Raw genomic sequence first — 27965 nt, 5'->3', positions numbered from 1 at the left:
GTTTGCAAATTTCCACAGACACGGCTTTGAACAGGTACTGAAAATATTCCTAAAACTGTGAAAGTCAACGAGTAATACAACCTTTCATTGATCTATTTAAAAAGAAATAGCCACATTTGACCTCGACGTTTAACATTTAGATGACTTTTGGCGACACATTTGACCTTTAAGGATCCTGAAGACAATGACAGTCACATCACAGTGTGGCCTGGAGGTGAAGGGCTTCAGTGAACTTCCTCAAAGATAGCTGAAGGGTTTTTTCATCCCTCTCTTTGTCACTTGCATAAAAGACAAACAACCTCAGAACCTCCGGCAGTCATGGGGAATCACAACAAGGTAGGTTACAACAGACTGCGAGCTGCTCTCTATCTTTATATCCAGCACTGCTGTTAATAGTAGCTAATATTTGTCCCTCCTGTGTTGTGTGTTGACTAGTTACTTATATTCACCATAATCTGCATATTCCTAAGAGGCACTAACCAAAACTCTATAGATGCCTGGACTTTGCTGCCACACAGTACGTCAGATTTTCAAACACATTCTAGGCTGCGGGTGCAAGAAAACAGCTTCTAAACACTTTTTCATTGCGGTGGGTCCTCTTGCCAGTTTTGGTGGTGCAGACGGACGGGAGCAGTGGCCAACTGCTGCTGAGCTGCCTCACGTCCACCCCAGAGGAGGAGCATGTGGGAGGGAGCCCAGAGGACGTGGATATTTTTTGGAAGAATAATGGAGTGATGGAAACACAGAGAGGCAACTTGTATGTGGTGGATCTGGAGGAAAGCTTGGGAGGGGGCAACTACACCTGCCACAGCCAGACCGGGTCGCTCCTTAATTACACTGTGGTCCTCATCAAAGAGGACAATGACACTAGAAAAAAGATTCTTCTAAAAAACGACCAAGGTAGGCTGATATCCGCGTCACAGCCGCAGTGGATAAGGCTCACAAAGATAAAAACTCAAATTTCAGCTTGTCAAAACTCCAGTGATTGGTTATGTGTTACCAGGTCAATATTTAAGCTGCTCTGCAAATAATTTCAACGGTGACTTTCGCTGCTCTTGGTCCTGGCACGCAATTCTTGTTGGCAAAGTTGCATTTATCACAGCTCAGCGGTAGGTGGACTATTTATCTTCAACCCTCTTACAATGGCTCTCTTAGTACTTCACACACAATCACAGTCAGGATTCTCCAATGATTTCCATCTTCTGCAGTGCCGCTGACGGCAGCCTCCCGGCCTGCTCAGTGGACGCCAGTGGGAGGCACTGGTCCTGCTCCTCGGGTCAGAGGAAGGTCACCTGCTCAGTGGACGACGGCGATGGTGGGATGTGGTGCAAGGATGAGCAGCACTGCCCTTACGCTGAGGAGAGCCAGCCGATCCACATCGACGTCCACGTGAGCTCCAAGCACTTCCTGATGCAGACTTATTCCAGCCGTTTCTTCCTATCCGACATAGGTGGGAGATTTCTGGGACCAGGTGTTCTCTTTCTATGGTTTTCTTTACGCCCATGTTGACCCTGCTGCCGTTTCACAGTAAAACCCGACAAGGTCATCATCAGAAAAGTCAACGCTACGATGGTGGCGTGGAGCTACCCGAGCTCCTGGAACACACCGTTCTCCTACTTCCCGCTTACTTTCCAGATTAGACAGCTGAGGAAATCCTGCAGAACATGTGATCACCCCTGCACTCAGACCAGGGTCACAAAGGTGGGCCTAACAGCAATAGAAAGACTGGACAAATGGCAAAAAGTCACCAGAATTTGAGGGACGGTGGATAAAGGACGCAGAACTGAACTGAGGTCTTGTTTTTCATCTTAGACGTTGACAGTCAGCTCTCCAGAAATCTACCAGCACCAAGTGAAGCGGAGGATCATGGTCGTTTGTGTTCGAGCCAAGGATGCCCTCTGCATCTCCCAGTGGGGAGAGTGGAGCTTCCTCAGGTCAGTAGTGCTATTTGATGACATTTACTTTCACTTTTGTTTTTAAATGTTCTGCACCCTAAACATGATGGAGGATTGAAACCTATATGTTTTTAGTTTCTTCTGACTGTCTAATAGGTTGTGAATGGAATCTCTATCAGGGTTTTTCTTGGTAGAATTACTTAATTTGAACACATTTGATGTAAAGTCCTTTTCTGATTGCTTCAGGGTGTCAGAAATGTTCTGTCTAAGTTTTGACAGAGTGTCTTGGAATAAATGGGTGAGATGTGCAGTGTTCCAGAATAATCCGTCTTTCTGCCTTCTTACCGTTGCAGATTGAGGAGTGGAAAAAGGAGCAGAAAAACAACTAAAGCATGATTCAGAAGACTCCAACAGCTCAACTCTCATTTTAGAACCTGTTCTCTTTCTTTATGTTCCTTGTTTGTTTTCTTTTAAATCCTGATTTAACAGAGAAGCGAATTTCTCACAAGTGATGTTGCCTCATCACTAACACAAACATGTGACTTCAGATTCTCTTTCCTTTCACATTCAGCAGCTGCGTCCTTTACCCAGTCATAATTAGAAATGGGAACAGGAACAGGCCCTTAATGGAAATTTTGTACAAAAGTTTCTCCCAAACCACATTTTCCCATTATCTGCTACAATCACGTTCGCTCCTCGGAGAAGGGAAACCTCAGCAGTCAGTTCTGTTTGTTCAACAAACAAATTAAATGTCATCTGCTTTTCCCAAACCAGTTAGGTGACATTGTGTCTCTTTGGTGGAAATTCCTAGTCACAAACTACTCAGCCCTTCTTGTATCCAGTCATAGACGTAATCGATCAGGCATGTGTGGTATTTCCTTCCATGCTAATTAACACACACTGTTTTAGGCTGATGTTGCTCTGCTCTCCTACTCTTGCGTGGTGCACGCTGATCTGATCCTCCATGGGTGCCAGTAACCTTTTCACCTGACAGGAAGTGTCTCCTTTCCCTCCCTGGATGTGTAAGTCCAGTGCTTGAAATAAGGGCATCCCAGCCATATTCCCTTGATTGGGTCTTTAATTTGTCAAAGACAACTGCTGACCTCCTTCACAGCAAACCTTATTTTAATCATTATCATGTCCTGTAACTGTAAAATTAGCAACCAGAGTTTGTGTTTGAATTAAAACATGAAGCATGCTCTATTGTATTGTTTATTTTGTATTATAGGCTTTTTTTGTGGTGTCAGTTCTACATTTTTTGTTCTTTGCAGTATTGATACATGCCATCTGAAATGTTCTCTTCTGCTGTGACAAGACAAAATTCCCAATGTGGGGTAAATAACCACTTTTTTGAATCACATTTAATGACAGTTTATCTCCATCGCTTGTTTAATTACTGAAAATCCAAATGTAAAAGCCCTGACAGACAACAATAGATCTACAGATGATATTTCCAGCATTGATCTATACCATGGTCACAAGATTGTGGTGAACCTTCACTTCCCTGTTGAAATGCAGAAGAGCTTAAAGGGATTTAATCACTTTCAGAGGCTAACATGTGGCACATTATCAGCTCTGAGACCTCTGACATTTGATTATTTTTACTGTTGAATATGACAAAATTATGGGATTTGTCTCCGCATTTCCCCTCCCTGGGGTGCCACCTTATCGTGGTGGAGGGGTTTGCGTGTCCCAATGATCCTAGGAGCTCCGTTGTCTGGGGCTATATGCCCCTGGTAGGGCCACCCATGGCAAACAGGTCCTAGGTGAGGGACCAGACAAAGCGTAGCCCAGGACCCCCTAATGATGCTGAACAACATTGGTGCCAAGTTTCCCTTGCCCGGATGCGGGTCACCGGGGCCCCCTCCTGGAGCCAGGCCTGGGGGTGGGGCACGTTGGCGAGCGCCTGGTGGCCGGACCTCTGCCCATGGAGTCCGGCCGGGCGCAGCCCGAAGAGGCAACATGGGGCCAAGGGGGTCGGGTGCATTGTGTTTTGGGTAGCAGCCGGAGGCAGGGACCTTGGCGGTCTGATTCCCGGCTGCACAAACTGGCTCTAGGGACATGGAGTGTCACCTCTCTGGTGGGAAAGGAGCCTGAGTTGGTGCGCGAGGTTGAGAAGTTCCGACTAGATATAGTTGGCCTCACCTCGACGCACGGCAAGGGCTCTGGAACCAGTCTTCTTGAGAGGGGTTGGACTCTCTACCACTCTGGAGTTGCCGATGGTGAGAGGCGACGAGCAGGGGTGGCAATTCTGGTTGCTCCCCAGCTCAGTGCCTGTGTATTGGAGTTTACCCCGGTGGATGAGAGGGTAGCCTCCCTTCGCCTTCGGGTGGGGGGACGGATCCTGACTGTTGTTTGTGCCTATGGTCCAAACAGCAGTTCAGCGTATCCACCCTTTTTGGAGTCCTTAGAGGGAGTGCTGGAGAGTGCCCCTTCTGGGGGCTCCCTCGTCCTCCTGGGTGACTTCAATGCTCACGTTGGCAATGACAGTGTGACCTGGAGAGGTGTGATTGGGAAGAACGGCCCCCCTGATCTGAATCCGAGTGGTGTTTTGTTATTGGACTACTGTGCTCGTCTCAGATTGTCCATAACGAACACCTTGTTCAGACATAAAGGCGTCCACATGTGCACTTGGCACCAGGACGCCTTAGGCCGCAGATCGATGATCGACTTTGTGGTTGTGTCATCGGATTTGCGGCCGCATGTTCTGGACACTCGGGTGAAGAGAGGGGCGGAGCTGTCAACTGATCACCACCTGGTGGTGAGTTGGCTCCGATGGTGGGGAAGGATGCCGGACAGACCTGGCAGGCCCAAACGTGTTGTGAGGGTCTGCTGGGAACGCCTGGCAGAGTCCCCTGTCAGAAGGAGCTTCAACTCACGCCTCCGGGAGAGCTTTGACCATGCCCCGGGGGAGGCGGGGGACATTGAGTCCGAGTGGACCGTGTTCCGTGCCTCCATTGTTGAGGCAGCTGACCGGTGCTGTGGCCGCAAGGTGGTTGGTGCCTGTCGTGGCGGCAATGCCCGAACCCGCTGGTGGACACCAGCGGTGAGGGATGCCGTCAAGCTGAAGAAGGAGTCATATCGGGCCTTACTGGCCTGTGGGACTCCTGAGGCAGCAGATGGGTACCGGCGTGCCAAGCGGAGTGCAGCTACAGCGGTTGCCGAGGCAAAGACTCGGGCATGGGAAGAGTTCGGTGAGGCCATGGAGAACGACTTTCGGACGGCCTCGAAAAGGTTCTGGACCACCATCCGGCGTCTGAGGAGGGGGAAGCAGTGCACTGTCAACACTGTGTATAGTGGTGATGGTGTGCTGCTGACCTCAACTCGGGATGTTGTGGATCGGTGGAAGGAATACTTCGAGGACCTCCTCAATCCCACCAACACGCCTTCCAGTGAGGAAGTAGGGCCTGGGGACCTGGGGATGGGCTCTCGTATCTCCGGGGCTGAAGTTGCCGAGGTAGTTAAAAAACTCCTCGGTGGCAAGGCCCCGGGGGTGGATGAGATCCGCCCAGAGTCCCTTAAGGCTCTGGATGTTGTAGGGCTGTCGTGGTTGACTCGACTCTGCAACATCGCGTGGACATCGGGGGCAGTGCCGCTGGATTGGCAGACCGGGGTGGTAGTCCCTCTTTTTAAGAAGGGGGACCGGAGGGTGTGTTCCAACTATAGGGGGATCACACTCCTCAGCCTCCCTGGTAAGGTCTATTCAGGGGTACTGGAGAGGAGGGTCCGCCAGATAGTCGAACCTCGGATTCAGGAGGAGCAATGTGGTTTTCGTCCTGGGCGTGGAACAGTGGACCAGCTCTACACCCTCCGCAGGGTCTTCGAGGGTGCATGGGAGTTTGCCCAACCAGTCCACATGTGTTTTGTGGACTTGGAGAAGGCATTCGACCGTGTCCCTCGGGGGGTCCTGTGGGGGGTCCTCCGAGAGTATGGGGTGTCGGGCCCGCTGATACGGGCTGTCCGCTCCCTGTACGATCGGTGCCAGAGTTTGGTCCGAATTGCTGGCAGTAAGTCGAACTCGTTTCCGGTGAGGGTTGGCCTCCGCCAGGGCTGCCCTTTGTCACCGATTCTGTTCATAATTTTTATGGACAGAATTTCTAGGTGCAGTCATGGTGTTGAGGGGATCCGGTTTGGTGACCTCAGGATCGCGTCTCTGCTTTTTGCGGATGATGTGGTCCTGTTGGCTTCATCGGCCCGTGACCTCCAACTATCACTGGATCGGTTCGCCGCCGCATGTGAAGCGGCTGGGATGAGAATCAGCACCTCCAAATCCGAGGCCATGGTTCTCGACCGGAAAAAGGCGGAGTGCCTTCTCTGGGTAAAGGAGGAGATCCTGCCCCAAGTGGAGGAGTTTAAGTACCTCGGGGTCTTGTTCACGAGTGAGGGAAGAATGGAGCGGGAGATCGACAGGCGGATCGGTGCGGCGTCCACAGTAATGTGGACTCTGCACCGGTCTGTAGTGGTGAAGAGAGAGCTGAGCCGAAAGGCGAAGCTCTCGATTTACCGGTCGATCTTCGTTCCTACCCTCACCTATGGTCATGAGCTTTGGGTAATGACCGAAAGAAGAAAGAAAGAAGATCACGGGTACAAGCGGCTGAAATGAGCTTCCTCCGTAGGGTGGCTGGGCTCTCCCTTAGAGATAGGGTGAGAAGCTCTGCCATCCGGGAGGAGCTCGGAGTAGAGTCGCTGCTTCTCCGCGTTGAGAGGAGCCAGATGGGGTGGCTTGGGCATCTAGTCAGGATGCCCCCTGGACGCCTCCCTGGTGAGGTGTTCAGGGCATGTCCCTCCGGTAGGAGACCCCCGGGGAGACCCAGGACACGTTGGAGAGACTATGTCTCTCGGCTGGCCTGGGAACGCCTGGGGATCCCTCCGGATGAGCTGGAGGAGGTAGCTGGGGAGAGGGAAGTCTGGGCTTCTCTCCTTAGGCTGCTGCCCCCGCGACCCGACCCGGATAAACGGTAGAGAATGGATGGATGGATGGATGGTCTCCGCATTTGTTCTTCCACTTCCTTCAATGTAGAATGTCAGACGCGAAAGACATCATCTACTGGTGAGTCCTGCAATGAGAGACATCGGTGGCATAAATCTCATTATAATATTTATTTTTTAAGTATTTGTAGTTTATAACTCAAAGATATTCAGGACACCACGCCACAGTAAATAATTTTCAGAAGGCATTGAATTCAGCGTTACTTCAATTTCAACCTTGATTTCAACATTTTATTTGTGTGACATACCTAATAGAGTGAGTGAAAGTCATGATTATGTTACTAAATGTAAATTATGGTCTCCATATTTTAATATAATGAGATTCTTGCATGAATAAAGGAAATTTAAGATATTGCTATAATATTCTTTGAAAAAAGGGGGGGTTAACCCTAAATAATCAATACCTAATGCTTTTATATAAAAGGTCATATTTATAGAAAATTATTTATGTATTTTTTTTACATATTCTACAATATTTTACATAGGGTTTGTAATCTGGGCATTTATTTAGATTTTCTTGGCTCGCTAATAGGAACACTGAAGCTTAACTATGTACATTTACTCTTGTGATGTGACATTACGGCCGCTAGATGGCAGCATTTAAACACACTCAAACGCTTTCCTTAATGCGGGTCAAGTGGTTCGATCAATAATTACTTCCAATTTCCTGCAAAAAAGTGTGCACGTAGCTGTATTTATTTAGAACAGGAACGTTGTTTACTTTTCAACAGCAATGATTTTTGTCTTTCTTTTATGTATTTGTTTTTAGTGTGGTTTTTTTTGCGGGCGTTAGAAATAACTAGCTCGATTTGACATTGATTTACAGTGTATTTATGGGTCTATCAAGGACATCACATTCTGCCGGTCTTGTTTCCATATTTAACACGGAGGCTCGCTATTTGTCTTCTTTTATGTCTACCAGAGAGCATATTGTCAGACATAAGGCCCATTTTCACAAGCATATGTCCGCATTTTAAAAAATCAGAGAGAGAAAACAATAGTCATTTTTACGAGTCTTAATTTCAATCAGGCCATTATTATCATTGACTCAACCTTTTGATTTACGACAACATATGGCGGAATTGCGTGTTCATTTCTGATCGTTATGCCTCAAAATGTCTGATAGAGTTATAGCGGCGGATTTTTAATAACTTCCCCATATGTGAACACTTGAACAGGAGTGGCGCGCGCGAACGAGCGCGTCCTTCAGATCATTTCGGTGGGGCGCGCATTCCGGTCTGTGCGTAATGGACAGAGATATTTAACAAAGCTTTCATGTTGGGTGCCATGGAGTTAGTGAATCACAGTATTGACATGGCTGGATGTGCCAGACCTGACTGACAACTCTGTTTTTGGATACCGAGAGAGTGATATTTGGGTTATTGCCGTGTGTTGGTGCTGGGGAGGGGGGGTTATAAATACACGCCACCTAAGGGGCCTGGAGTGTCGGTCGCGCTGGCCCGCATGCCGACCAAGGCAAACAGATCGTGGCGAGAGGGCCAGCCACAATCAAAGAAATGTGCTGAAGGATAGCTTTGAACGTGTGTGTGTGTGTGTGTGTGTGTGAGCCCTCACATTTTCTCCTCCCACAGTAGGGGGACATAAATAAACAGCTCTAGACAATGATGAGAAGATTGCGGGAGTGTCGTGTCAAACCTTGACCGTTTTTGAAATTTATTGCACTTTAAAATGGGTGTGCGCGTGCACGCCTGTAGGCCTTTGGGGAAAAAAAATAACACCATTGCATCATTTATCAAGTTCATGCAAAATCTCTTTAGTTCTTAAAACCTAAAAGGGCGAATTGCATTCTGCCTTTTGCACGTCAACGATACGAAATCGCGACATCGACTCGACGCCTCAGATTTATTTCAGCAACTCTTGATAAAAATCTGGATCTTCGAAGATGAATTCGAATATTACCACCGAACAGATGGCCCCGGGACAATTCAATTTGACCAATTAGAAATGACTGTGTAATGATGGAGGGGGGGCTGGTGGGGAAGGAGACATGTATGATCTTTCGCTGTGCATGTGATACGTTCATGGTACCGTTTCACGCTCCTGTGCACAATTATGCAAAATATTTTACTTCACTTTTTTTTTTTTTTAGATTTACGTGTTATTGCCTCTTAGCAGTTGTGTTATGCTACTTCCGTGGTTGTGAACCGCCGACCCCGGCACGGCTGTGCTGTAATCCTCATATTTCATGTTGGATTCAGCGTTTAGTTTCGCAAGATTTATGAAACCCATTTCATCGGAGGTCAGTCCGCAGCGCGCTGAAACTTTTTTAGGATCAGTAGCTGCCAGAATTGACTCACACGGCTCATTTCCAAAGCACGGTTTCACCAGAAAATGTACAAATTCTCGATAATCCCACTTCTGGGAAATAAACAAAAAAAACCGGGCGAGCGTTTCTTGTGCTGATTCCATTTGACGCAAATGATATGTGCACACGCATTCCGTGGATCGTTTCCTTCCTGTGCTGCTGTGGATTGATGTCACTTAATACTGGGTCAAATGTTTGTTTAATCTGACGCTCGCGTTAAAATTGTGATCGCGTTTCCTTTTCATATGCGGACAGATGCTGATTTACTGCGGCGCATATGTTGCAACCTCTACGCGCCTTAGTCTGGGCAAACTGTTAATGTCCTCCCCTGTGCTGGTGTTTGATGGTTGGGAATATATTAATTGACAAATCCGAACACGCACACGGTAAGTTAAGTGGCTGGGGCGGGACACCGTGTGGGACGAGGCGGGGACAGCAGGCGGGCGGGCGGAAAGCGTGCTGGTCGGGTTGGTGGACCAGCTGATTGTCCGCGTTATTTACTGTGTTTTGGGGGCGTCTCCGCTCGCCGTGTAGTACACGCCTCCCCCACCTAGTAGTTCTCTGCTGTTCGGCATCCCAGAGATGGTCCAAAGTGATTCCTCAGGGAAGAGAGGAGCGCAAATCACCCGGGTAAAGGCTGACTTGGAGCGGAGCCGCTGATGCACAGGACTGCCTCTTGATTGCGCCTAATCTTCCGTTTCATTCTTCTGAGCAGAGGAGCAGACTTTGTAAATAAGGGGAACCTGTTTGTTCTCTTTGGTTTTCTGTCTCACTGGACTCTTTGTTGCACAAAGTGATATTTTACTCGTGTTTTTGTCAGCTGCGCCTTGATCCGCGGGACTGTCGCCAACTCAGCGCAGCCTCTAATCCTGCGGATCGCGTTGTTCATCTCCACAGCTGCTGATTCCCCCTTTTATTTTGTTTTTTTTTTCCCTTCCTTCTGGAGTCGGTGACATGAGGCGCAGTTAACCCTGGATGTTGACAGCTCCCCTTTTTCCTTCCGCGTGTCGCATCTTTTGTTTACTTTGAGAAACACGCGCGGCAACTAAACGCCAAGTGAAACAGACCACGCCACTTTGCTCCTCTGACAGCGCGATCAAACAGACGCAAGAGGAGGGGAGCCAGGGAGAAAAAGCAGGGAGCCGAGGAGAGGAGGAGAGAGAGTGAGAGAGGAGAGAGAGTGTATGCGAGAGAGAGATAGCGGCAGCGTAAAGGTGCGCTTTGATGTTTGGAATCCACGACAGCATCCAGAGGAGTGGGAGTAGTATGAAAGAAGAGCCCATGGTGGCCGGGATGAACGCGGTTCGGACATGGATGCAGGGTGCCGGAGTGCTGGACGCCAACACAGCCGCCCAGAGGTGAGCCCGAGGCGGCCTCGGTGCGGCGCGGACTGCGGGGGGAGATGTGTTGAGATGTGCGCCGAAAAGACGGAGCGTCCCTGTCACTCGGGGCAGCGTGCGATCCCACCGGACGCAGTAGTTGGATCACCACACGTTCCTGCTGGCTTTCGAAGTTTAGAGCACTAAATCTAACACGATTAAATGCAGCACGTGGCTGCAAGTGTCTGAGTCTGAATCTAGGCAGGGAGCACGGCTAAAGAGGAGGTTTAGGGTTACACTTAGACTAACTTTGGTGTCCGGAAAATGGGCTGCACGCTTATAGAAAATTGGTATTGATAAAACAGTTTCCTTTTCTTCTTTCTATTTCAGCTTATTTAAAATATGTATAATGTTTAGAAGTAACGATTTGCTCAAGTTTGAACCAAAATTTCAGCGTTTTGCTAATATGGTTCTGAAAGTTAAATTGCCTTCTGGTTTTAGTTATGGACATTCCAGACTCGTGATTATTTTATTCAATTCGTACTTTTCGTTCTTCTGTATTTATTGTGGATTTTTGCATGTGTGCGCGATTAAATCAAAGTCAGCCCGCTTTTAATTTAATTTAATAGTTGACGATTAATCACCGAACTTTGCGCGACTGTAGTAAAGGATGTGAACTGTGTTGCATTCGTGGTAAAAACATTAATTTTAACTGGCTGTTTTTTGTGGACGGTGCTGGTTTTTGTGCTTGTACCCGCAGCGGTGTGGGGCTTGCCCGCGCGCACTTCGAGAAACAGCCGCCCTCCAACCTCCGCAAGTCCAACTTTTTCCACTTCGTGCTGGCCTTATACGACAGACAGGGTCAACCGGTGGAAATAGAGAGAACCACCTACGTGGACTTTGTGGAGAAGGAAAAAGTGAGTCTGCTCCTTTCACCAAAGACACGGTCAACAGTTTCAGATGTGCATTTAAAAATCTTTCAAAGCTGGTAAATAAGACAGTGTGGACAAGCACGTCCAGAGCTGATGTTTTTACATGAGCTCTATAAAAGGCTGACTGGACGCGTCAATTACAAATCCAAAATCTTCTAAATCACCTTTAGTCTTGGTCTTACTCACTAACCGATCAATTTTCATGGTTCCAGCATCAATAATAATTCACATTTTTATGTCAGTGCAGCACCAGCACGACGCCTTTATTCCCGCAGGTGCCGTCAGACCAGGGATAATAAAACCAAAAATTCAAAAAGCAGTTTTAATGTTTTGCGTGTACAAAATGGGAATTTTCAAATATTTGTTTTAGGGTTTTTAGCGCGTGATCTACTATTTATCAAACCTAAGCCCTGCTGTTAATTTACAATAATTGAGGCTACATATTCTAGTTACGTTGTCAGAAATGTTTGTTAACTGTTAAAAATCTGAACAGTGCTTTCGTTTAAATGTTAACGTTGAACGTCTTTATGATAAAAAACACAAATGATCTGTGTCGGACTGATAACACCACTGAAGCTGAGTTTGTGCAACACACAACTGCATTTTTTGAAAGGAGAGACGGGAAAGTTCTGCAAGTATAAAAGACTGAAATTTGATTGCAGTTTGAGAGAATGTCTAAAAATATCGAGCTGTGGACGCGCAGTTAAAAGTCCCAGGAGGAGATGGTTTGTTCGCTCTGACCTGTTCTGTTTGGTTTAATTTCCATAGGAAACGATGGGGGAAAAGACCAACAATGGGATCCATTATAGGCTTCAGCTCCTCTACAGTAATGGTGAGTCCTTTTTTATTTAACAATAATTTGTCTGGAGCGAAACACAAAAAAAAACAGTTGGTGAATGAAATGATAAACCAACGTGAGGAAACAAATAGACGGCAGTTCTTCATTTTAATTTTATATTTTCCACCGTGAGAGATCAAGCAATTATCTTAATAATAAATGCGTTTTTTTGTTAAATTAAATACCGCATTATTATTATTATTATTATTATTATTATTATTATTATTATTATTATTATTATTATTATTATTATTGCCTTCTCAGCCGAGTCTTCTCATCCTCTTTTTATTTCATTACTGTTATTATTATTTCTGTCTTGAAGCATTGAATGCATTTTTATTGATATTGATTGGGATTGAGGGGCTCCTGCAGACCATTTTACACACAAAGCAGCTATTAATAAATGATACAATGACAAAATCAATAAGCATTCAATAAACATGCAGACCTTTGAGCAAAACAAGTAAAATGCTGCAACAAATAATGAAAGTCACCAGTGAGAGTTTGGACTCATTTGTTGCATAAAGAGCAGCAGGGGGGGGCGAACCTGTATGAATAAAACTCAGAATGTGAAATATGCAGATGGGCTCGAACTCTTGCTTTCTGTCTCTGTCTGCAGGCATCAGGACGGAGCAGGACTTATATGTTCGTCTCATTGACTCCATGACTAAACAGGTGACTTCATTGCATCAAACTGCTTCAAACTTACTCTGGACATGAGTTGTAGTCTAAATATCACTCCTGTCCCTGGTTCTAACGATGCTACACCCCCTCCCCTCCTGCCTGTGTGAGACCCTCAACTTCAGCACACCACAGCTGGTTTGATAAATGACCTGTCTTACCTGTGGAATACATTTACAGGCCCTGAAACCTAGAGGACATGTGCCCTTACAGTCCTACCCCTGCACAGGATCCTCTAAGTGGGGATCCATGAGACGTACACAAGCAGTGTGTGAACATCCTGCTGGGGCGCCGAAGCGGGTGTTTGAGAGAGAAAGACAGTGATACATGCCAGCTCACTTTTTGAAAACCTTGACCCTCATTTCCTCAATCTGGAACAGAGCAAACTTTCCCCGAGTGTGTGTGAGACGGTCAATGCGATCACACAGAAAGAAATGCAGAGCGGCGCATGTCAGCTGCATGGCATTGACAGAGGGAATTCTTTTAGCTATATTAGATAACTGCAGAAATAAGCTGCTTCCATGCGGTTTTGATACCAGGTCTTTTGTTTTGCCAATTCTGTCTCTAGTGCCATTAGGCTTGAAGAGAATTAGAAAGAAAAAGAGTAGGAGGCGATGTTGTTTATGCAAGTGCATGTGTGGTTGCATGTTTATCATTGTGTGTGTGTGTGTGTGTGTGTGTGTGTGTGTGTGTGTGTGTGTGTGCGCGCGCGGGGTTATCACAGCCCTGGAGTGCGCGTTGAGAGGGGTTGGAGGGGTAACCAGACTAGATATTTGGACGCTATTCTGTATGAACCAGATGGTGCACTATACTCCAGTCTGGCAGTCCAACTGCTCACTGTACGCAGCATATAAACATACATGCACATTTGCACATGCAGAAAGACACTCACACACACGCGCGCGGAGTGAAATGTTTTCCCTCTTACTCTCTCTGTCAGAACAGAGCGTTCCTGCTCTGGAGGACTGGATTCCCACGATACACACATTTGCCAGACAGACAACATAGTCCCAGATAAAAGACACACATTTTTCCAGCTTTTTTTATGCCCCTGCCAAAAGCTCACACTTTTGTCAGAATATCACTTTTTTCTTATTTTTAAAAAACAACATCATAGCTGTTTATGGCCGGTGATTTTTTTTTCCCCTTCTTCTATCATTTCAGGCGATTATTTATGAAGGCCAAGATAAAAACCCGGAGATGTGTCGAGTCCTGTTGACCCACGAGATCATGTGCAGGTAAGCCCGAAGGCGCAGTTGTCTCGCGTCGGTCCAGTCAGTGCGAGATGAAGACGAATGTTCCTCTCACCTTGGTGGCGTCTCTGCTGGTGAAGACATGAGGAGCGCTGCTAAATTATAATAGAAATCTTATCAGTTTCCTCAAAGTGGGTTGGTGCGATGGGCCCTGGCCTATTTCTGTTCATAGAATGTGTGTATGTCTGAGTAAATTGTGTGTGTATATGCCTCCCTCTCATGTACAGCTAATTAGGACAAGGAAAAGCTCATTACTCAAACCCATCCTCCTTAGTCTGTGTAATACATGCATTTGCTGTGTCCTGACAGTGAGCTATGTGCAGAGGGGGACAGACTCAAATGACACTTAATATACACACATTTGCGCATGCACACACACAGTCAAATATAATAAAGCAGGCCTAGATCTCATACTCTGCTGCATGCATTTACAATCAATAAATGCATCACACAGCGTGTGATTGCCATTTAGAAATACATGCTGTGTTATGTGTGGAAAAATGGCTAGTGGCTAAGTGTAGCCACTTCCTGGTTATCACTCTGGGCAATTTAGACCACTTGTTTTTATATGCTGCAGGAAACAGGCGAGATCAGAAATCTGATCTGGCTCTCCAAGCCTCATGTCCTGGGGGACCCAAGAAAGTAAGGGGGGAGGGTCAGTCTCACCCCTTTTCCTTCACTCGCTTTTGTGTCTTTGTACACCTCCCGCCACACATGCTCGCATAGAGTGGATGCACACAGATATACACAAACCTGTGTTGTATGCCCAGACAGGCCGACAGAAGGAAAGGTGGCTGATGATACCTTTTTTTGGGAGGGCTGGGGTGGGGTGGGGTACACAACACACTGCTACATTGTAGTGCAGTCAAAAGATTCAGAGAGGACTCGTCACATCAGTATGCAACCTCCTTCTACCCAGCATGCACTACTCTCAAGGTCCAGTGGGACCACTCTGTGACCCACTTCTGAGCGAGAGAGAGAGAGAGAGAAAGAGAGAGAGACACCGGATAAAGCTAGGGGACGAACATTGAGGAAAAACAGAGAACATAAGATGTCTGGTTGTGTGATGTCTGACAGAAATGGAGCTAACCAGAGCCTTGGAGGCTAACTCAAGTTCGGATCCAGCCCCAAGTCCCCACTTTTGCACTTCTCGTTCTCTTCTTTTTTTTTGTTCTCCCAAAACCAAGTCCCTGATCTGACTTACTGTAGCACTTGAGCCCTAGTCTTACCTGTTGAGACCCAACAGAAATCCAAATCAAAAGTCTCACGCCCTCATAATCCTCCCTTTCTTTCCTATAATGCTCCTCTGACTTCCTCTGTCTCGGCGCGCTTCGGTTCTGCTCTCCTGTTCACGTATCTGAGACTAACACGTTTTTGTGTCTCCTCTCACCTCTCTGTAGTCGATGCTGTGATAAAAAGAGTTGTGGCAACAGGAACGAGACCCCATCAGACCCTGTCATCATCGACAGGTAAGAGAACTTTGCCCTTTCGCATCAATCCAATGCAACACCTTGCTGACGTGACAGCGTGTGTGAACAGGAATTGTTCACAGAATGCACAAGCGGCAAACATTGCACAAACATAGTCGATGAAATTAAAAATAAAAACAACAAGTCAAGCTGTAATAGCTGATGAATGCTATTATTGACATGCAATTTGGCCAGGAAAAGGAAACCTGCTGCCTGCAGGTTGTTTAAATCTCTGTAACCATAATTGATTGTGTAGGCAAAATGTGTGAAACAGCAGTACACAAAATCCAGTGGAATGTGAGTGAAGTGGTGGAGCAATCACAGAGCTGCGGAGCTGCGCTGCAAGTGTGGTCAAAGGGTGGTTTGGGTTCACGACGTCGCTGATGAACAGTTGGGGTTACAGCTACAGCCCGGCGTGTGTGTCACCGTGGATAAATCGCATTCTGGCACCGAGGCTGCGGATTGTGACACCCGCAAACACTCCTCCGAACACGCGCAGACTTTTCTTTTGACCGTGCACTTTCTTCCTCGCGAGCTCGAACCGCCTGTGACCGTTTGTGCAGCAGCTCGCATGATTTACGGTCACTCGGAATCAAGAAAACCATTGAAGATTTACAGTCCACCGGGTGTGTGGCACTCTTGCAGACATGCGGTGTGAATAAAATTATTTGTTTATACATGTACAATTGCTGGTGTGCGTGCACTTAATGGTGCCAGATATTATGACAAGGAACATTTTGCTGCTTTGTTATTATGGTTTTTTTTGTACATTAAGCTTACCATATAAAAATAAGTAGGTTATTTGGGTTTGATGTCTAATTTGGATTTGTCACATTTGAGTGTGTTTGTGTGAGTTAATGAGGCATTGACCTGTGTTATCCGATGAACACAGCTGTCCTGCTCTTGCTGCTGCTCTGTCAAAAGCAACTCTTTACCTGTGTAAAGTGTGGTGCAGGAGTGTGGGTGCGTGCGAGGGTGCGTGCGGCACCCTCATTCCGCTCCAGTGAAGCGGAAGGCCTCACCTCAGCGCTCCCTGAGCCAGCTGCACCCCACCACGTGGCCTCAGACAACGCGCCTGGCCATCACTCCGTGCCGTATTTCTGATGTTTGTTCTCACACGGGTGTACTTGTTGAGTCTCTCGCCGCTGAACTCTGTCAGCGTCTTTTCTCCGACGCTGTCCCGACGCACCGCGCCACAATTTTCATCTTCGCTTTGCCACAGTCATGGCAGAGCTAGCCTGACCAAACGTTTTTGAGCTAAGCTGCGAGCAACTTTCCCACACTGAGCATGTGTTGCAGCCGCTCGTTGGCGGTATTCCCTGAGCGCCCGATGGCTCAGGTGTGAGGGCAGCATTAACGAACAACAAATTAGAACAGGGGGAGGGTAAACAACAGCAATATCTCACTTTTCTCTCCAGCAAACGCTCCTTCTGGACAGGAAAATAGGTCAGGTGAGAGCAGAGCAATTGGGGGGGGGGGGGGGGGGTTGTTTTAAAGATGGGCTGTAATAAATAAGGAAGGAGGGTTTTTGCGCTTGCTCATTTAGTACCAATATATTCTTGGCAGTTGTAATAATCAGGGAATGATAAACAAACAAACAAGTGCGAGGGTGAAACTGACTCAATTACTATGAGTTCTCCTCCTTCAAATTCATAAAGAAATGCCATCAGCAGCCCCTCTCCATCCTTGAAGTTATTTAGTTCGTTAAATAAGGGCTCGTTAGCCCTCTGCTGTTTTCGCAGAGATGATTAGATTTTACAGCCCTAATTAGCTGGTCTAGCTCTAACTCTTCTGGAAGAGTAATGGGTCTGATTGCCTAATTAGCTCTCTCTCGTTAAGATGGGAGAAACAGGCCACTGCAGCAAAACCGCAGGAATGAGGAAAATAAAGTCAGCTAATGAGAAACTTATTTGACTGTTAGGAGAACAAATCTGGTACAGTGTGGATCTGCAGTGCTCTGGGTACTGTACTCGCTCAGTCTCTCACCCCTTTCTATTTTTTCCACGCCTTTTGAAAAAGACAGTTTGTTTGGGATTTAAAACATTTACAAGGAGACTTATATCGTACCTTTTTTTTCCTAAATGATTATGCCTGTTTGTGCTATGATAGCAAAAGAAGCTTGAACATTTTCCCAGTCAAACAAAACATCTCACACTGTCTGTCCGCTTTTCATGCCATTCCGTTTTACAAGTGGAATTATTATCTGTGACTGACTCAGATCGCTTTTCAAAGTCCGTCTCCAACATCAGTGGGTGCTGCAGACAACTCCTGCCGTATTTAATATGTGCTTTTGCTCTAATGGGTGTGAAATTTAGGGAGAACTTGGCATGTTGTCTGCGTCTGTGCTTCAAAAGGGGCAGGGAAAAGACCTCTTAACAATTCAAGATAACATGAGAGCAGCCCTTAACCTCCCCCTCACCTCCACTTCCACCTTTCTTCATCACTCCTGCTTAACATGGGGTTAATCAGATGCAACCAACGCTTGTCAGTCAATCATGTGCCTTGATAGGCCTCAAATCAGAAGCACATTTTCAGAGAGCACCGTTGCTTTTCTTATTTTCACCTCCCCTCTCTTTGCCCCATTATTTATAAAAAATTTTGAATGATCCCACCCCTGCTCTGTTCAGAATGACTGTCTCCTCTCGCACCCATTCGCTTCCCACCACCTGTGTCCCAGTTCCCCCAGGCCTGCCACAGGGTGTCTCCCAGGCAGGGGGAACCTCTCATGAGGGAGGGATTGCAACTCTCTGGGACCAGAGATAAGCGTCCACTGGATATCCCTGCACATCTCTGTGATTCCGCAGTGGCAGTGCAGGGAGGGAAATATGTGGTGTCAAGTTTACATGCGCACTCAGTGTTATTTCAGGTTTATAGCCCTTTTGGAGTGTGTGCCCCCGAGTATGTTTGTGTTTTGCACACACTCCTGCAGCCTGCCGTTGATGTTGACCATTTCCTTGCATGTGTGTCGGTGCTTGTGTACCAGCATCCATGTTGGTTATTTCCTTGCAAGTGTGTGTGTGTTGATAGAGGCCATTTCCTGTCGAATGTGTGTTGTGTGCGTCGCTTGAGTGAAGAATGTCAGGCAGGAAGCACTCCTCCCGGGGAGGATGATGTCATAGCCAATGGTTTCCTGTTCTGCGAGCCAGTGGAATGGTCCAACGGTGGGCAGCTATCACTGCTGCATCTGGCTTGGGCTCACCTCTGGCCTGCTTTAACTGGAAACCTGGTTCAGTTTTACATCAGTCTAACTTCAGAGCTCGTCGAGTTTGAGGACCGAATTCAATGTTTTGCTGCGCGACTCATGCCTCCTTCAGCCCCTCCTTGTCAATGACTGTCATGGGGAACCCCCTTCATTGTTTTGGTTGTTATGTTTGGATGCACTTCCTGGGGTGAGAGGTCATGTGTTGCCTTGGCTGGGCTAACGTGTGCTAGTGAATAATGTATGTCATTGACTTTATGTCAGCTCTGCCAGCCCCCCAAGCCGAGCCCACCCATGTTTAATTCATTCTTTTCATTTGTGCATGTGTGTGTGTGTGTGTGTGTGTGTGTGTGTGTGTGTGTGTGTGTGTGTGTGTGTGTGTGTGTGTGTGATTTAGAGGCCCAGTCTGCACCTGTCCAGCCATTAGCCCCCTTCTCATTTGCATTTGATGCTAATCTGGTTTACTGGCAGCGCCTCAGCTCAGTTTCAATTTCATAAGGTGGAAACGCACTTAGAGTATATCTATTCTGCGTAGCCATGGATGTATATGCTGTGGAGCCTGACAACTGCATGTTGAGGTCTTCATTAATATTTTCCCTACCTTTTTTATTTAATGTGTCTGTTGTATTTTTACCAGCATGAAGCCTAATTTTTCCTCACTTTTCAGGCAAGCTATAATTCTCTTTATAAAAACAAACAGAAACAAAAAGACAACATTAGTTTCATTACAGATTCATTACAAAAGTTAAAACTTTTATTGTTTCTTGTAGTTCAAAAGGCAGCAGCAAACATCTGCCTTTTTTTGTGATTATAATCTGATTTTTTTCGCCCTTGGGTGGACAGCCATATTAAACGTTAGGAGAGGCTTTGAACAGGATTGGCCCTGGTTGGCTGCTGTGTTTGTGCAGGGCTCAGGGGCAAGAGGCCGCAATGCTGGCTCATCAATATGCAGGCAGAACTCCCCTCCCTCAGGTGTTGGCTGCTTCACAAATCTGCCCCACACACTTACAGACAGTATAGGAACACACACAGACACACATACAGCTGCCCCCTCCCAGATAAAGTAACACATGCTAGGTAAATGTGTATGCAGAAGCACGCATGCGCGGTTTCTTAAAAATCCACAGGCATGCAAAAGTGAGACACACATATACACACGCATTGACCTGCAGCTCCCTGCATCTGTTTAGCTGTGTTCTTTTTTCCCCTGCAATGGTTTCCCTCTCAGGGTTGGAGGATAGCGCAGCCCCAAGGGACAGAGCGGGTGCGCTGATTGACAGCAGGGAGTTTGGAGGTCGAGGAGCCTTTAAAACAGCGCTGCTACTTCCTCTCTCATCCAGACCGTCAGCACTCTCGGCTCCAGTGATGGGCTCACTTTCAGTTGCAAATACCTTGAGAAAAATTAACACATCACTCTTGGGGTGCACACGGGTTTATTTGCAAAATAGGAAATTTTGAATAGAAAAAAATGTTTTTATGGTAATGAAAAACTAAGAAACACACTGGGAATATATTTCTAATGGCGAGGTTCATGTCAGTTGCATTGTTGGGCTTTAATTCTTTCCCCAATAAACTGAACAGAGCTGCTATTGCAATTTATTGGTAGTTAAGTTAATGCTTCCCAGCTGAGTACAGGTAACAAACAGTTTATTAGGTTATATAAAGTGCAATTTACAAATAACTTTGCAGTGAAAGCTTTTCACAACATGCACATTTGTTCTGAGAGAGCTACTGTTTAAAGTCTCTCTTATCTCTCCAGGCTGCTGTGTCATTGTTGTGTGACTTTTCCTGATTCTTGACCTTTCTCAGATGTTCCCTCATGCTTTCTGAGTCCATGTTTGCTCTCTCCCGGAATGAAGGGCTTTGGCCTGCCAGATCTGACCCAAATGAGCAGCGTCCTATTTCTCTGAGAGCAATGAAAGACATTTTTGGCATTGGAAATTGCAGGCCAGAGAGATAGAGATAGTAAGCGACTGAAATAGGATGAAGATATATTTACCATATGCGAGAGTTGGTGCGTGTCTGCGTGTGCACCATGCTGCGAGTGAGGAAAGAGTAGCGTTTTCCAGGATTCAGTCTGTGACGCTCCCTAAAAGATGCGCTCAATTTGCTTTTCAAATGAGGCGTGAAGAGCGCGAAAGCGCACCTCTCGGAGTGATGCTATACATTTGGACGTGTGTGGCTATGTGTGTGCGACAAGAGCAATGCTTTGTTTTCTTAATGCGCTGATATGTTTGGACAGTCTAGCACGTGGCCCACTAAGTGCTCTCTCGCAGCCAATGTGTTACTTGGCTGCGCAAGATGCTGCCTGTAATTGAATAGACACACCAGCTCCGCTCAGTGAAGGATGCTTAGTTTTCCCAGCATGCTCAGCAAGCGTGACAGTAGGAGCATTCACATAGGGCCCAATAGTAAAAACAAAAATCAGGATAAAAGCGGGGGAAAAAATAAAAGGGAATGAAAAAAATCTGTTTAAAAAAGATGTAGCCTAGCCTTTTTACACATTCTGACATGTTTTTCTTTGCTCCATGACAACACCAGCTTCTAAGCTTTGCTCTTCATCTGGAGATAAATTTATTGGAAATCAGCGCACTGTTGGACTGAAGGAATTAATTGAATTATGTTAAGTGCAGCTTTGCTGTCCACAACTAGGGTGATGGTGGGTGCTGGGGCCTATACCAGTGGCCAACTGGGCAAGATGCAGGAATAGACTATGGACATGTACCACAGGTCACACACACACCTCTCCACACACACTAATACATCTCCAATCCATCTAAAGTGAGCTGCAAAAAAAAATCAAGCTACCAACAAAAAGTAACTTTTTAATGAGCAAATTAAAATGTAATGAAAATAGCTGTGACCACATTGTGGTATATGTAAACAAATGTTCAGAAAAATTTCAACTAGGATGCAGCCTGAGGTCCAGCACTTCACTTCCCTGATCATCCAGGAGTTAATTGTTTAAGGACAATATCAGCTGAGTGAGAACACAGACCGTGCACTTAATGCCAGCTCCATATGCCTTCCAAACTGGCGTCTCACTTCCCATCGGTAACTCCCCACCCAGTCTCCTTCTCTAGTACGTTACATCAGTGCCCATAGCCCAGGATGTAGGTCCAGGTGTCCAGGATGAGTGTTGGTGACCCGCCGCGCTTGAGCGAGATGTATAGTCTGTTGATTGTTTTCCATCAACCTGTCCAGGAAGAATGGATCGCTGGCCAGACGGTGCGAGCGGCACTCTCAATTTTGCACGCCACAATGGAAGGAAAGCCTGCGCGGCATGGGGGGAGACAGGGAGGGAGCGATATGAGGGAGTGCTAGAGGTGGCGGGACTGTGCAACATTCTTAATATACTCTCATTATTCTATTTTCGATTTTCTTCTCTGCATTGCAGGATGAGTTTTAATTTTCACCAATATGGGCTATTTAATAAGCATATCTATTTCCAAGTTCATCCTTTTCATGTCTGCTCCTACAGGAAGATTTTGATGACATTGAATGCAACTAATTTGAGCTGTAATATTAAAAAGGCAAAAGGAAATCTTCAAGGGAGTGTCTCGGCTAGAATTAAATGTAAAGCAGCGACGTCAACACGCAGACAATTATGGTCAACAGCATTGTTCGATCAAAGGAATCATATACTCTTAGGTTCCTAATATATTATTTTTTCTTCGCATTAATCGCCAACAAATGAGACCCAAGCACATGTCACTGTTCCACTTCAAAAAGCTGAGCTGAATTTAAAGGCCTTTGTTTGTGTTTATGTAACTGAAAAAGGGAGACAAAGTAAGGCGTAGGCAATCGACTGAGACACTTTGTTGTTTTACACCACCTCACCCCCTCTGTGTGTGTGTGTGCTGCTAACGTTGTTTGTTTACCAAGTGTCTTGACCTCGCTGGGAGGAATGTTCACTTGTTTCCTTCTCTTCCAGATCTCCTTCGGTGTTCTGTGATTTTCACCATCCATGTCTCTCTCTCTCTTTCTCTCTATCGGCCCCTCTGTCTATGTCTCTTTTTCTTTGGTCCTCCCACTCAAAACACTGAAGATCTTTTTTTTTTTTTTGGTTTGTTTTTTTTTGGTTAATCACACGTGAATTCTTTCGCGTCTTTGAACGCACCTTCCTCTGCTACACCAAGCAGGAGAGAGTCATCCTAATTATCTGAATTATTGGCTTCTCTGACTCCCAGGCTGTGATTTACATGAGGTGACATTCAGTTCAAACATGCAGACCTTTGCAACCTTTTTTTTCTGGAAAACAATTAACAGTGCTGCTCTTTCCTCTGCGTCTCTTTTTTTGCGCTACACCACTCCCTCTCTCACTTCCTCTGGCTATTGTCTCCACACAAACAGAGAAAATTTACAGCCAAAAGAGTGAGGCATGTGCACGGAGGTGAAATTGTTGCTATTTTTTTTAAATTCAATTTTTGAAGTGATAACCTGCTTATTGACGGTTACTCTAGTGGGTAGATATTACGGGTCTGGGTTAGAAGCTGAGTGATGAGGGGGTCATTCAGGGGTCAAAATATATAAATGATATAAAATTGTTTGAATCCTGAAAGCAGATTCTCCCTCAAAGCTGAGCACGGTGACTATCAGTTACATCAATAGTCAGAAACTTCCTTTTACACCTTAAAACTTGGGGTTTCTTTCCATGGTAAATCTATAATCATCAATTAAAATATTCAATATATTGCTTTTTGCACATGTATGATGTGATTAAAATACTAAGGAAATAATACAATTCATGCTATTTATTGTCAGCAGCTGAAATAATACAAATGTAGATTTCATCTTTGTAAATGCTTTAATTTGTAAATCAGATATGCTTGATTTTTAATACAAATGGGATACTCACAACAGCCAAAGCTGGCAAACATACCAGGAAGTTTTATCATGGCACATTATCTGTAGTAAAGATTATCTGTGCTTAATCTTTACTTTAGTTGTGTGTAGCTAACCTTAGAAATTGTCTGTAATTTTCTACAAGCTCATCGACACCATAATTACATGGGAATCCTGGAATTTTCAAGCACAACTATTTAACAATGACACATTTATGCAATAAACAGAGCCACTTTATACAGCTCCTCTGTGTTTTATACCACCTACCCCTAAATACCCAATAAACACACCGTTTCACACCAGTATCCAACATGTGCGTTCAAACATGAAAACAAACTTAGAACCTAATGAAGCTTGCCTCTCTTCTGTCATGACACCCATGTTAGCATGACAAGATGTTTACACACACAATCATGGCCGAGCGTCTGATGTGAGCTGAGATGAAAGAGATGAGAGGAGAGGAAGACGCGGAGGCAGAGACGTGATGGCGAGCGCCGGGTGCAGACGGCTTTTCTGATTTTGACAGGAGGACAGTTGCAATAGTATCCCACTGAGAGCCAAGAGAGTGAGGCAGAGAAACAGACCAGGAGGGAGAGAAACATACCTGGAGGAGAGAGAGAGAGAGAGACACCCCCCCCACCCCACCCCTAAACTCCACCACGTTCTCCAGTCTGGAGGAAAACAATTAAATCCACTCACTTCCCCTTGTCCCGCAGTGTAGATTACAAATGAGCAAACCTGGCATTTATCACATCACTACAAACATTTATTAAAGCCGGTTCCCCTCTAAAGCTGCAGAGATAACAGTGCGTAATTGCAGCGACTGGCTCTATTAGTTAAGTATGCCTAATGTCACTGCCTCAGAGCATTAATGGACGCCGTAGTATTATGTTCCTGTGCTCATTACCACCCCACTCCCCTTCAAACAGATACACACTCGTGCACATATTCACGCACCCTCTCCCCCCACCATTGACCCTGCAGCATGAGTCTGTGCCACTCTAATGAGAAATGGAAAACACAGCTCCGCCAACTCCAAGACACACACACACACACACACACACACACACACACACACTCGACGGGAGCCATTACAAGGGGACAGAGGGGTACAATAGTATAATCACACCCGCCCAGGGAAACAATTGTGCCGTTATCAGAGTGATCACATTATAAAAGTTTAATAAACACCAAACGTCCTAATGGTGAATTAGCCTGCATCTGCCCTATGTTCTGCCAGGCAATAATTAGTGATTTAACAGAGACAAACAAAGGGTTTTTAGCCAGAGCTAACAGATTTTCAGTTAGATATAAATTATTGGACGAATCCAGAAGTAAAAGAGAAGCCACAGCAATTTATGGGAATTTTCTTCCGTGATCTTGACTCAAAAAGTCGTAGAAGGTGAGGAGCAGCGAGAGAAAGAGAGAGGGAGGAGATTTTGGCTGCAGTCTGGTTTCCTAAGTGGCACTTGAGATGTGTGTGGCGAGAGGCAGACGAGCGCTTATGATGAAGGAGGGAGGGGGGCTGGCGAGAAGAAAGGCAACATTGAATGACATAAAATAAGTTAGTTAAGAGGAGAAGGGAGAAGGGTTCTCCAGCTGCCTCTCCAACACAGTAGTGGTGTGTCTGTTTTTGCATGCTTGAAGAGGGATAAGGGTTAAAATAAATGATAAAAGTCAATTAGGATTTTACATTGGAGGAGCTGATCATTGCTTGTAGGTCCTCCATCTTCAATCACTAGTTTTACACCAATGACCTAAACTTTCAAAAAGATCAGGACGGTGAGAAAACGGCTGAGGGGAGAGAATATGGCTTGTGTGTGTGTGTGTGAGTGTGTGTGTGTTGTGAGGGGGTGGAGAAGGGAGCAGAGGCAGGGCATCTGCTGAGGTTGTAGAAAACATGGCTTCAAGGCAGCGTACAAATGTGCAAACGCAAACCCTCTCTCAGATGTGCGCATGTGTGTGTCCACATCTGTACCACTGCCTTTGCGTGTGTGCACTTGTGTGAACGTGTGCATCTATGTGCACGCTTACCAACTGAGTGACAGTTCAGTATTGATCGGTGGGAGGCCCTGGTGTCATTAGACCCAGTATGGACCAGCAGGCACACATGGAGGTCAGGGCAGGGAGTTTTGTGCGTGTTTGTGTGTGTGTGCGTGTGTGTGCGTGTGTGTGTGTGTGTGTGTGTGTGTGTGTGTGTGTGTGTGAGTAGGAGCGGGGGACCAAGTGTTCAGTAGTGACAGGCTCAAGCCTCTGAAAGAAAATCAATCGTGTCATAAGAGGAAGGTTTCCTCCACCCCCCATTCTGCCCACTCCTCCTTTTATCCTCTCCCCTTTTCCCTCCTTCTCTAATTTTTTCCTTTGGTTTCTTTCAGATCATCCACAGAACCTTTAATTTATATGTTTACATCTCCTCCTCCTCTCCTTTTATTTGAGCCTTTTTGCTTGGCCTGTCAGACAGTCTGCCTGGGTCAGGACAGGGGTTGCATGTGTGATGCTTGAATCAATCTGAGGGGTTATCCTGAAAAGCAGGATCCATTAGCAACAGAACTGATCCTGGATCAGCCCTCATTAACTTAAAGGGCACAAGGGCTGTTTGGCCAGATAAAAGAAGTGACCCCAAACCAGGGCCAATTAACTCAGAGGGCAGAGACTGGACTGGTTGATGGCATACAATGTTTTCTGGAAGTTTAGAGAAATAAATTGGACTTTTAATTACAAGGAATTCAGCTGTCCTCCAGTTTTTGGGTATTTTTTTTTATGTATTTTTATATTAGGCGGGAGTGAACACACAACAACAACACTTACACACACACATGCACACGGGGCAAGCCTCCACCTGTTCTCCTCTCTCGTCTTTTGCCTGAGGGGACTAGTATGGTAGATAACAGTTTGAGTGGGCCTGCTGCAAAACACTAATCAGACCTAACACTGCCTAATTAGCACAGAGTCTGCTGATTGGCTTACAGCAATAATTAACACAGGTGAGAATAATTAGCTCCCCATAGACCTGTTTGTGTGTGTGTGTGTGTGTGTGTGTGTGTGTGTGTGTGTGTGTGTGTGTGTGCACGCGCGTGTGTGTGTGTGTGTGTGTGTGTGTGTGTGTGTGTGTGTGTGTGTGTGTGTGTGTGTGTGTGTTAAGGATGTTATTATGCAGTCTTGGTCCCCAGTGAGATTGAGAAGGCAGTGAGAAGAATCAAACTCATTATGGAAACCAGGCCAACCTGTGTTAGGTGCTCTGCTTTCCCACACCCAGAGAATTAGCCATCCCTTCCTTTTAGATATGTGTGTATGTGCATGTGTGTGACACTGTGCGAGGTGTGCTTACCTTCTGCCATCTCTTTCTACCAACCTTCCCTGTCATTCCTCCCTGCTAAGGACTGGCAGTATGTTTGGGAAATCTTACCGCTCGGTGAACCTGCGAAGATCAGACGAAACATAGACACGGGGCATCTTCCTATCATATTCTGCTTCTGTGGTGGTCTTCTGTCTCTTTTATCCCCCGCCCAGCCCTCTTTGTGTTTTCAGAATAGAGAATGAGAAAGAAATGGAGTGGGCATATGTTGGCCATCTTCTCCAAGTTCACTGAGAAATAATTCTGGGAGTGTTTTAATGTAACTGATTAAAATCAGTGTTATTAACAGTAAAAATGTATGTTTTTGCATCTCATTAAAACCAAATCTAGTTGTGGAATGGGTCTGGATCGGTTGTAAAGACAAGACATTGTGCATTTCTTTCGTTATAAGATTTGTTTCTGTATTTCCAGACCAGATTCTTGGATACACACGCTCAATAAGGATTTAAGTCTGTTATTTATTCTCTGGGCATCATGTGACTTACTGTCAATTACGACAAGCAGTGCCTGAGTGCCTTTTACTCAAATCCACAGTAAAGTCCTTTGTACGCCAGCCTGATTTCAGTTGAGCAACTGTGAGTTTGTTTCCATCTTCTGGAACACAATGAAGTCACACAATTTTCTAACATTTTTGCCTTGTGCCAGCTCATCAAACTCCAGTATCTCTGTCCAAATAACAATCCATCAAAGCTGGAAAGTTCCTGTAATTAGGGTCTACATCTGTAGAGTTTGTGGTATATGTCCATTACACAGATTACACAGTTTTGTCACTCTAGTCATGTGCTGGTTCAATAAGCTCAGCAAAGCATGCCAGTAAAACAGTCAGACAACAGTCAGATAGAAGTCCACCAAAGCTTACAGGTC

At 45.9% G+C, this 27965-nt stretch overlaps 2 protein-coding genes across 7 annotated transcripts in view; both read left to right on the top strand.

The window, feature by feature from the left end:
* The first annotated feature begins 45 nt into the window (after positions 1 to 45).
* On the top strand, positions 46 to 3095 carry il12ba (interleukin 12Ba). The gene is given in 8 exon segments (NM_001100604.1): positions 46 to 336; positions 436 to 517; positions 607 to 900; positions 1004 to 1109; positions 1209 to 1450; positions 1529 to 1701; positions 1813 to 1934; positions 2249 to 3095. Coding segments are annotated over 8 exon segments (1080 nt in total). The 5' UTR covers positions 46 to 318; the 3' UTR covers positions 2292 to 3095.
* A 6681-nt stretch (positions 3096 to 9776) lies between these two features.
* Positions 9777 to 27965, top strand: part of ebf1a (EBF transcription factor 1a) — a 52918-nt gene continuing 34729 nt past the window's right edge. For 4 of the 6 annotated variants that reach the window (XM_011610813.2, XM_011610812.2, XM_029847174.1 and 1 more), the window contains exons 1-6: positions 9778 to 10568; positions 11290 to 11446; positions 12230 to 12293; positions 12919 to 12974; positions 14145 to 14218; positions 15634 to 15702. In XM_011610813.2, the coding sequence (XP_011609115.1) occupies positions 10435 to 10568; positions 11290 to 11446; positions 12230 to 12293; positions 12919 to 12974; positions 14145 to 14218; positions 15634 to 15702 (554 nt within the window). In that variant the 5' untranslated portion in view covers positions 9778 to 10434. Of the gene's footprint in view, positions 10569 to 11289; positions 11447 to 12229; positions 12294 to 12918; positions 12975 to 14144; positions 14219 to 15633; positions 15703 to 27965 lie in introns of all 6 variants that reach the window. The other 2 variants (XM_029847176.1, XM_029847175.1) reach the window with 1 other exon arrangement.

Source organism: Takifugu rubripes, chromosome 14 (genome assembly GCF_901000725.2).
Source record: "Takifugu rubripes chromosome 14, fTakRub1.2, whole genome shotgun sequence".
NCBI classification, from domain to species: Eukaryota; Metazoa; Chordata; class Actinopteri; order Tetraodontiformes; family Tetraodontidae; genus Takifugu; species Takifugu rubripes.
Note: the sequence above shows the minus strand (reverse complement) of the source record. Positions and strands in the feature narration are given on the sequence as shown.